Source organism: Glossina fuscipes, unplaced genomic scaffold (assembly GCF_014805625.2).
Source record: "Glossina fuscipes isolate IAEA_lab_2018 unplaced genomic scaffold, Yale_Gfus_2 0, whole genome shotgun sequence".
NCBI lineage: Eukaryota > Metazoa > Arthropoda > Insecta > Diptera > Glossinidae > Glossina > Glossina fuscipes.
The window spans coordinates 39,570,684-39,582,089 of NW_023998414.1; the positions used below are offsets into that span (position 1 = coordinate 39,570,684).

An 11,406-nucleotide genomic window follows, 5' to 3' on the forward strand; every position below is an offset into this window, starting at 1 on the left:
CACATAAGTACACAAACCCCATCAATAATTTAATATGTCACGATGCGAGAGAATCAATAATAACAATGGTGAGTAATATTGTAGATCTCTACGTATGCGTTTACATGCATGTACATGGCTGTTTAGTTTAGTATGCGAAATTGTTGTTACCTCTACATGCTCATTCAAAATAAACCGGCTTTAAATACACCTCAACATGGATAATTTACGGTATTTGCCTTGTGAATCTCTTAACGAGTGGAACTAGAAAAATTTTTAATAAAACGAACAATTTCACAGTGAGTTTATAGTAAAACACGTAAAAAAGCAAAGAAAAAAAAAAAAAAGAAAAACTTAAAAATATTTAAACAAGTAACTAAGCATAACATATTGCCATCCAGCGGCCAGAGTGTATTTAGAGACGGGAAATAAATTTGCAAATTTTAAATTAGAGAAGTAAACGAAGAAGAAGTAAAAAGCATAGAAAATTCAATACAATGAAAAGCGTGTTACACGCAAATTTTAAATTAAAAATAAAATAAAGAAAATTCACATAAAGACAATAGAAAGATTAAAATAAATAAAATAGTGAAAGCAAATATTTCTTCTTTTTTTGTTTTGTTTTTTTTTTTTTTTTGAGAAAATTTTGTAATAAAAACTGAAAAAATGACTTACTTGCAAGATAATATAATTTGAATACATTCCAATTGTTTGATCAAATTCCGAGCCAAGCGTAAGTAAATCCACGCATATACATCTTCAATTTGATCGAATACTGCGTGAGCAAAGGAAGAAAAAAAAAAAGTATAAGGAATAGAAAACTTTCTGCAGCGAAACTATTGGGCAATTTTTGGTAAAAACGGCTCTCACGACTAATATGAATCGTTCTCAGACTTTTGTAAACTCTTTGAAATGGTGGCCTACACAGAGTCACAACAATAACCAAAGCAATACGAATGGTAGCGCAAGCGCTGGCGATGGCGGTGGCGGTGGTGGCGGTGGTGGTGGTGGGGGACACGGTTTTAAAGGTTTTATAACTTTTCATAAAACGCAAACAACATTCGGTAGTTCGGTGGCTGTGCAAAAATTACGAGAATCCAAATGGTTTAAACGCGATGAACAGCGCATTTTTTGTGCTGTGGTTGAGTGCGGCTTTATTGTTGAAGTGCGCAATATTGCTGCCATTGCCAAAAGATTAGCTCAACAACAGCAGCGAAGACAACGTCTTCAAAGCTTAACTAATAAAAGATATCATCAACAGAAAAATAATAGTTGCAGTAGCAACAGCTCAAGCAGCAACTGTGGAGAAGACGAACCAGATAATTTCTTAAAAGACGGAGCACATTTACTTGTCGATAACAATAGCGATCTAGATGATGAGGATGAATTGGAGTCACAAAATGAGAATGAAACACCAATTACATCATGGTTTGGTATCGTCCTTTGCAAAACTGCCAAAGGTAAGCAAATCAACGAAAGTATGCAAAAGTAAATACGCCTTAGAACAAACCCCACGATATATGGTGAATAATAGTAACGAAAATAGTAAGGAATTAACGTATGCGTTCGAGTCTCTAAAGCCTTAATACTTCCAAGATTATTTAATATAATAACTCGAGAAGCTTTCTGCTATCTGGTGGATTTTAAGACTCATATTTTCAACACCTTATTCCAGTGTCTCTCTTCAGTAGAAACATACTCGTATTTATGTTCAATCTTTAAAGTTTCGCCAGGAACGTATGTCTGAACTTCTTCGTCTTTCTGTTTCAATTTTTATAACCTTAAGGCAACCGTCAAAATGGGAACAAATAAAAACATCTAAATTGATTCAGTACCTCTCTGCTGATAAAGAAAATATGATCGAGTTTATGTTACCCGTTTCTAAACAATTCAAACAAAATGACGAAAATGACGCTTTCCTGTTGCAAGCCATTTGAAGTTTTATACGTTCGAATTTTGTTTCATTATGAAAATAAGAAAGAAAATAGGATCTTAATTAGCTCTACTAGAAGATATTAAAAGCGGCAATAATCGATCAGTAAGCCTTGCAGATAGATTAGTTCTAAGTATTCCTTTTTAAATGCTTTTGCTAAGTTTACAAAAGTTCATTCATTTCAAATGGATGCATTAATTAAGACCAGATAGATATTTATAGCTACTATTTATAAAGTATATATATATAGTATAATTTCCCCACTTATTCTTGGCGCAATTTCGTAGATCAAGTTTGAAAATAAAGGTAAAGTCCAACTAACAGATAAGAAAGAAAAGACTAGACAAATATAAAGAAGAAAATTTGAAATTTTCAAGTAAGACTCAGAATGCGAAGACTAATAGCAAACATTTACTTGCAATTCGTCACAAAGTTTATTTATGCAATATAAAAATGAATTGCAACAACCCTACCTATTGACTAATCTACTAAAACGCTTTAAACGTGCTTAATGTTAGTTATGGTTTAAGATATTTAATCTTTGTGACGATAAAAATTTCTACCGTCGTTTCGCATTCACTCAATTCATTGTAACAGCCAATAATTATCAATATTAAACGAATATCCTTTCTATTATTAGACGTAAAAGTTTGAGGAGTATAGGATAACCAAAAATCCCCTTTAAAGGAATGTATTATATTGTATTGTCCTCTTGTTCAAAATTTGTAATAAAATTTACTATTATTTGCAGACCTTTATAAAATGTACATATGTAAGTAACATACATGCATAGAAAAAGCAATCTTTAACATATTCATTCGTCACAGGGACAGAAGCGTATGTTAAATTCATTTATATTCTCTTACATTGCATATAATTTAATACCTAATTATTATCTCAAGTACGTGCATAAACTTGCAATTTTGAAAGAAAAAAATAAAAAATTTAAGAATTAATGCGCGTAAATATGTAAATACGAGATGTGAGCAATTATAAAAATTTCGAACATATTAAATAGGAATTGTTATAGAATTTTTTTACACACTGCACCTTACTTACTAAGTTAAGAGTTTCACATAAGTAAAATAAAATGCGCACGTTCAGCAAGTTGCATTGTGAGTGAGTGGTAAGTTAAATGTATACGTAAAAGAGAGTATAGTCAGTCAAGTCACCGTTATCGTATTATTTACCATTGAGTAACGATACAATATTTTCATTAATATTGTCGGTGTATGACAATACTCTTTTTCTTTTTTTTTTTCTTTACACTAAATCTAACGAAAAGGTACTTTTTCTCTTCATAAATTTGATCTTATATTAACTAAAATGTTAGACATTTTTAAATTTGTTTTTTTTAATTCGCATGATCCCGGGACGAGGAGGAATTTTCTTTTTAGTCGGTTTGCTTCATAATATGAAACACAATAATGTGCGTAATAAAATTGACACATAAATTGTCAATTTATTAGATTAGATAGCTGCGCATTTATATGACGATGTATGTAGTCATGCATATAAGATATTATAAATTTCATCACCTGTTGTAAGTAAAGTATTGGCGACACCCTTCAAAGTACTTTGATGTACGTATTAAATATGAATATAAAACTTTTTATGGGAACATATATATATATATATATATACATATTAATCGCAGTTGCAAATAACTAGTTTAAAACCACGATGGTTACAATATTATTAAGTGTTAAGATTATTAAGTAAAATCAATAGAAAATGTGAGATAAGGTATACACTTGCAACGAAATTACTATATAAATGCTATGCATTAATATCTCAATCATCGATATATATATACAAAAAAAGTTTACCACTTTCTACTTTAAACATCTGAAGATTTGGCGTTATTCCGAATACTTTATTCGATGCATATGCATTTCCAATATTTTGGAAGTATACAAATGACAAAATGCGCACGTTTATGAAAACTATTTATTACCGCATTCTAAGGATCTCAGGATCAGAGGTTTAAATAGAACAGTTTAAACAATTGTTGTCTTGAAAATTTTAAAAGTAATTTTTAAATTAGATAGGATTGCAATGTATACACAATTGGCAATAATATGCATTCAAGGGTTAAATTTCGACAACTTAAAATGCACACATATATAGTATTAAATTTCTAAATGCGCCATATTTTTTGGCCTAAATAATATTAAATGATTTGTACTAATTATGGGTTTCGATCATAAATGAGTGGATGAACGAACAATCGATAATACGTATCAGCAAACACTATAGTTTAGTTTGATATTACGGTAAAAAAAAGTATTAAAAAACATAAAACGAGTTAATATAATGATAGGAACTAAAAATGCAAGACGTATTAATACAATAATAACGACTAAATCATTTTCAACAATGAAAAATTGAATTGTAATTTTAAGCATTTGGTTGTGAAAACACAAAAAAATAAATAGAAAATGTTCCGAGAATATACAAAATTTCTTAGACCTAATTTCAGTATGGAATGGCAATGTTTCCTATTAGTACGGTTTCAATTGTTTTTGTAACGAACTCAATACTGCCGAACACGCTTATCAAACGTACGCATATTTTTCCTAACGCGTAAAACACAAAGGGTTTGTTGTCCAACAGTTTATATTTGTGTTTTCTAAACTTCCAACAAGGATACCTGAATTTGAATTAAACAACTTCTGATTTTCATTAAATTACCACAGTTCTAACTTCCAGTTGACGATCAAAGCTAGAAACTATGTACTTTATGAAAGATTATTGAGTAATAAGAGTGATTAATCTAAGTCTTTCTTAAATATTGTCACATTTTAAAGGAAACACCTCGACTTGTGTCTTTTTTCAAGTTTGTCGTCTTTAACAGAAATTAGCATAAATTTATTTTTCTAAATAAAACAAAAATATTTTCAAGAGCGTACAATACGATAATAATTTTATATGATAGCAGTGCAAATTGTTTTAATGTTTACATTGCATCAGCTGTTCGTTTTTTACATATAAAGAAATACAACCCTGATCGAATTGAAGTGAACGATTTTACGAAAAACTTAAATACATATCAATGCATGACTTTTCATTGGAATTTTCATTCAAATTACGTCATTTATGTTTAAGGGGTTAAATTCCATCTAAAAAACCTAAATATGTTTACAATTGAAATATTAAAAAAAGGAAAGAAAATTATATTCAACAGCACGTTATGTGCTGTGTATTGTTAATTATGATCATCGTGGCCACTTCTACGCTAATTTCTTCGGGTTGTGTCGAAAAGAAAAGGTGTAGACTTTTATTTACTACCCATTATAATCGGCTATTTTGTATTAATTGCAGAACCCTTTTGTGAACGCTACATGACAACCTTTTTGCACTTAACTGAAGGTATATAAGCTAAGTGTGAGCTTTTTAACGGATTTTTATTATATACTTAGGTACAGTTATGTATTATGCCTTCCCTAATGCGCATGTCTAACTGTTACAAACGAGCGCAAGCGTCTGCTAAACCCCCCTTATTACAACAGGAAAAACAAAGTAAAAAGAAATTTGTATTCACTTTGTAATGAATCTTGAATATCGGTCTTGAACGAATTATTTTAATCTTCAAGTTTTAAATTTCTAAATATATTCCCAAAAATAAATAAAACGAACGACAATATTTCAAAGCTTATGCAAAATTATACACAACTCTCGGTGTACTTAATAATTTAAGCATAATAAAAAAAGGACCTCAAATTAAAATTAAACCAAGAAGGAAAGAAGGCGTATAAATGAGAAACCCGTACGTTAGCTGATTCCCTGCATGCATAGATATAAAAATATGTAATCGTTTGATCTTTAAAGCTAAGGTCAAGGCGTATTCGGTACATGTTTGCGGTATAATCGCACATGGCATTCGCATCGTATGAACCAACTCATAGGAAACGGAAAACTATTAAATTTGATAATCTTGAAACATCCGGTAATAACATACAGTAACTGTCATTAAAGTATGAAATTGCCATACATAACATCGAAGTTTTAAAAATGATTAATAAATCAATGATATCGCTCGGAGATAAGGTTATAAGTTAACGTGTTACGTTTCATTTTCTTAAAAGAATATATGACTGTTGAAATCAAATAATGAGGAAGTTTTAGTACTTCATTATCTTGCTCTGAGTTTATTGCAGTTCACGTATAAGAAAGTTTTTTTTTTTTTATATAGAAATTGCTATCATTTTATGAAATATAAGTGATAGACTTGAAATCATGCTTTTACAAAATAACACTTTTCGATGGCATTGACTTCTTAATGATTTGTATTAATGCTGATGTTTAATGGTCTGCTGAATGAAATATAGACAATTTTTTATGCTCATTAAACACAATGACATTCAATATTTTTGAAGTTCAATGTTGTACATACACACGAATACGAGTGAATGTATGTAATATGGTAAAAAAAAAAAAAAAATAATTAAAATTTATATTAATTGCCATCATAAATTTACAAACAAGCGCGTAGGTAAAACGATGCTTATACGTTATTTGGAGCAATTATCATCTTTCATATTTATAGATTAAACTGATTCGATAGGACTATCAAGATTAATATTGAACATCATATTATATTGTGTTATATGAAAAGAAAATTCTTTATTTTTTAATTTTTATAAGTAAATTGAACTTGTTTTTCTCGCCTTGATACGATATGCATTTATTTCACTTTCAAAATATAGCGATTTCATTATAACATATGCTATTAATTATTAATTGCAGATAATAAACCAAAACCGGAAACAATTGAAGTATTTTCTGTGAAAATTCGAGAAAACGGTACTTTTAGAATGCTGAAAATGTCGTTGGATGACATCTGGAATAATGGCTGGGAATTGCGTATAAATAATTTTGCTGATAAAGAGAAACCGCCACACAATGAAAAAGATATAAGAAATCAGGTACGTACGAGTTCCAAAGCAAAAGAAAACTACAATCGCCTTAGAGTAGTAATTCTTCAATATCCATTGTATTACTGTGAAAAATATGATAGCAATATAACTGGACATGTCCACGGACGCATTAGAAGCTTCACTGTTAAATAAAACATTTAAGGTCTGCCAACTTTATGTAGACTAGCAGCTCTTTGCGGTCATTGTAATATTACAGCAAAGGAACAATTGTATGTTGCGTGAATAAGATAGAAATTTAGAAAGCAAGAAAAATTTTGATTGACGAGGGTATTAAAAACATCCTGAATTCATCTGTTATGACCCATTATCTAATTGTATTCATATTGTAAGATCACACAGACTGAAGAACTCAAATCAAGCAATCATTCCACAACAAATAATCTTAGTATATGCTTTCTGGGGGAAATAGCAAAAAGTGACTATTATTATTACAAGTTCGTTTTCGAAGAAGCTGTCCATTTCTGATTATATGAGTCTCCTCATAAGCGAAATGACGCATTTGATTAGACCAGAAACAATAAAAACACTTACATACAATGCAATTGTGTCTACAAGTAGTAACAACTTAGAATGGCGAGTTCGATCGTGTTTCCTTATTTTGGATAAGCTAGTCGTACTTGTCCATGACAATCTCGCTACGACATGCCGTCGACGAATAAAAAGGAAGAATTAGGTGCATTGAAAATAATAACGCGATATGCGAAATAGCTTGGAGCGAAAAGAAATTATTGAAAACAAAGTAGAGGCGAGGAACAGTTTTACTGAAATACATATAGTTATGAGTTAGTTTTATTTACGAATCAGTTCCTTAACCATCCTCGCAACTGATTGCAAATCCTAATCAATGCTAAACTTGTCAAAAAAGGCTGTAATAATTTTCTCATCATTTTTCAAATAAATTGAAAAATCTCACTTTTTGGCGGTAGTTTTTAGAAAAAAAAAAAAAAAAAAAAAAAAGGAAAAAAACATTTTGAAAATTTATATAAATTTATCTTTTGCTTTCTAGATATCTTTTGCACGTAAAGCTAAGCACAGTTTATGGAATAATAATAAACATTTCGTTTATTGGTGTCGTTATGGTAGTCGCCAACAAGATGTTAGAAAACGTCAGGTAAACAGGTGGAGAACTTTAAACATATATTCTCCTTTTTTGAACTATTAATTATTATAAGAAATTCTTGCAGATGTCGGAGTGTGTTAAGTGGGGCAGTGTTGGTATGAATGCCGGTATTATTTTGCTAATGAACAAGCAAAAATCCTATTCCACTTCCAAGTAATTGTAATCTATTTGTGTGCTTTAACACAAATGACTTTCTATACATATATATATAAAATAATTTAAAAAAATTAAAATCGTATTAAATATATATAGCTTTTCTCTTTTCACTTTTTTTTTTTTTTAACATAAAGTCCACCTCAAGATAAGATAATATTTCTACGTAACTCTGCATATTGATTGTTATGCAAAATGTATAAAGTTTAGTTAATCAAATCAATTAGAAAAATATTGAATAAAATTCTAATCAAAAATTGAAAAAAATGCAATTAATTTGCTTAAAATTGAAGAAAAAATATCATCCGAAAGCATATTGAAGAAATTGTTAAATTAATGTGAACGAGACTTGCGCTTTTATGTACACATTTAACTTTGGTTTACGTCAGATAGAAGACTTATTTATTTCATAAACTTTTTTAATTAACTCAAGCTTTTCATTTCACAAAAAATATTTTCGTTTTATATTTAAAGTGAAGATGCTAATTAACTAAACACACACAGGAATATCTTTAGTTTATAAATGTGATTATTATAGAGATTTAAGTTTTTAGTTATGTAAAATTCTCTAATTACCTACAAAGATATATTTGTAAATTAGGTTAGTGTTTAGAATATATATTGCGCGTTTTTTTTTTTTTTTTTTTTTTTTTTTTCTTTTTTCTTTTTATACATTTTTAATTCAATAAATAATTGTTTGGCTTAGTCCAAAATCTATATTTTGCTTTGTCTTAATTATTGCTTTTCGAGATTTGCGCTATAGAGCTACTAAGAGGATATAATCGATAATAAACATGAAACTTACCTCACGCAGCAAACCAAACAAAACATCTGTAGACAAAGAACGTTCGTGAGCTTCATCCATGATAATAGCCGAATAGCCGTCTAAATCGGGATCACGTAGGCTTTCTCGCAATAAAATGCCATCAGTCATATACTTTATGACTGTCTTCTCTGATGTACAATCCTCAAAACGTATGGCATAACCAACTTCCTCACCCAATCTTGTACCCATTTCATCAGACACCCGTTTTGCTACTGACATAGCTGCAACGCGTCTTGGTTGCGTACAACCTATCATTCCGAAATTACTGTACTTATCCTCGTGTAAATACTGGGTAAGTTGCGTGGTCTTACCGCTACCGGTCTCACCCACAATAATAATAACTGAATTCTCCCGTATAATATTGAGCAATTCTTGGCGGGCGGCAAATACCGGCAAATAACGTCTCTGTTCGGCAATAGATTTCTTACGCGAAAATTCACTTTTTCCTACGCTCGAATCTTGATTGCGCATATGGTCAGCAAATTTCTGATCACGTCGATAATCGGTCGTATCTGTCTCTTTATCAAATTTCGAATCCTCTTCATCTGCTTTCTTTTCAATTCCCATTATGTTCCCTAATTTAGTGCCACTTAGTTCCCAATGTTTCTTTTGTGCTTTACGGCGCTCCTTTTGTTCACGATAGACACGCACCAATGGACTACCTTTGCGTGCAATTAAAGCCATATCTGAAGTTTTATCCTTAACCGGTATCACGGGCTCCGGCTGTTTTGTAAAGACAATGCGTCCATCTAAAAATGGTGGTATAATATGATGCACCAGTAAATGGACACGTTCTAAGGCTTCTTCATCAAAATCGTCGTTGACATTGATTGACATGACCACGCCAGATGTAAGCATACGATTTCGTTCCCAAAGTTCATTATCTTTGTTATTTTGACGCTGCTGAGCACTAATTCGCTTCGTACGCTTTTGTTCCAGCAGTTCTTCACGTTTTCTAAAGTATTCGGCATTAGCTCCTGAAAACGGATTATTTTCATCATCGTAACCTTCGTCAATATTATACCATTCCCGATCGAGTCTACGTTGTTCTTCCTCCCATAACCCACGGTCCTCTTCGCTTTCGCCCCAAGGCTGCCGTTGGCTACGGCCCGTTGCTGGTGTAGCTCCAGAGCGCTTTCGATCATTGGCCCAAGCGTTATATTTATGAGCTGGTGTGGGTCGAGGTGTGTCGTCTTCATGATAACGTTCCCGTCTCGACCGACTATGACTAGAGGTGTCTGAACCGACGCCGCTACTGCTTGCGCCGCTGCGAACCGACCAATCACCTTTTTCTGAATTTGAAAACGTTTTCGGTGTGGGAAAATCCCAAGACGAATTTCTTATAGGCCTCTCACCAGACTCATCATCATCCCAAGCGCTCCCTGCTACAGATATTAACGCCGGAGTGCGTGGCTCGTCTTTAAATCGAGGTGTTCGAAAAATCGATGTCGAACTTCTATCACGGTCGCTGTAGTCTTTGCGATCTTTACGATTGCGATCACGATCACTATTCGAATTCGATTTACTACGCTCGCGATCCCGACGCCGCTCACGTTCACGACGGCGTTCGCGATCTTTCTCTTTACCACGATCTTTATCGCGATGACGCGTGAATGAACTCGATGGTTTGCTACGTTCACGATCTCTATCAAGATTTTTAGCATAATCTTTTGTCGAGTAGTGTACACCCTTGCTACGATCCCGTTTTAAATGTTCCCTCAGCCTTTCTCTCGCTTTCTCAGAAACACCACCTGTATGCGAAGGTGTTTCATCTTTATGAATTCGTAACTGACGGCTAATTTTTTGAAAACTCTGTGTATCTGGCTTTTTAAAAGCGAACTCACTCGCTCTCGCTGTTGTTAAAGCATTATCCTTTGCGACGTTATCACCGTCAATACCTTCATCACCTTCACCGGCTTTAAAAGAAATTAAACGTTGACTGTCTTCACGTTCTTTGCGTTTTTGGGCTGCCAACTTATCTAAACCCAATATTGAGGGTTTCGGTATTTTAAATTTATTATTATCGTCCGAACTGCTTGTTTTCTTTAAAATCAAGCCACCATGCATTTCTTTACCAATTGTACCTTCTAAAAGATGTATACTCGTATCTTCACTATCACCCATTTTAAGTTTTTATGTGCATTAATTTTTGGCGTAAATATTCAGAAAATTATCATCATTTTTAATGCGTAAACACTATTCTATTAATATTTTATTTTATTAAGATTTGCAACAATATCACCGCCAAAAACCTGAACGATTAATCAGCTGATTTTAATCTACTATGTTGCCGCATTCTTTCTAACAGAGTCGTTAAAAACGTAAAAGCGTATCGCAATGCAGTGCAAACAGTAATAAACGTGATATTTTAAAGCTTCAGTGCAAATTGGCTTAAGTGTAATGTGCGTGTCGGTATTTAATCTTATACAAGGTTTTTTTGTTTTTACCGCTTGAG

At 32.1% G+C, this 11,406-nt stretch overlaps 2 protein-coding genes across 3 annotated transcripts in view; one reads left to right on the forward strand and one right to left on the reverse strand.

Annotated features, from left to right (window-relative positions):
- LOC119644972 (pre-mRNA-splicing factor ATP-dependent RNA helicase PRP16) overlaps positions 1-11,131 on the reverse strand; it is a 33,647-nt gene extending 22,516 nt beyond the window's left edge. Inside the window, exon 1 of the mRNA XM_038044718.1 lies at positions 8,931-11,131. Within this exon, the coding sequence (XP_037900646.1) occupies positions 8,931-11,075 (2,145 nt within the window). The 5' untranslated portion in view covers positions 11,076-11,131. The remainder of the gene's footprint in view (positions 1-8,930) is intronic.
- LOC119644994 lies at positions 572-8,357 on the forward strand. Of its 2 annotated transcripts, none has more exons than XM_038044749.1 (4): positions 572-1,439; positions 6,662-6,840; positions 7,859-7,971; positions 8,037-8,357. In XM_038044749.1, the coding sequence occupies exons 1-4, from the start codon at positions 857-859 to the stop codon at positions 8,071-8,073; spliced, it is 912 nt and encodes a 303-aa protein (XP_037900677.1). In that variant the 5' UTR covers positions 572-856; the 3' UTR covers positions 8,074-8,357. The 2 variants fall into 2 exon arrangements, with proteins under 2 accessions (XP_037900677.1, XP_037900669.1); XM_038044741.1 differs by having other exon boundaries at positions 7,859-7,963.
- Positions 11,132-11,406: the final 275 nt, after the last annotated feature.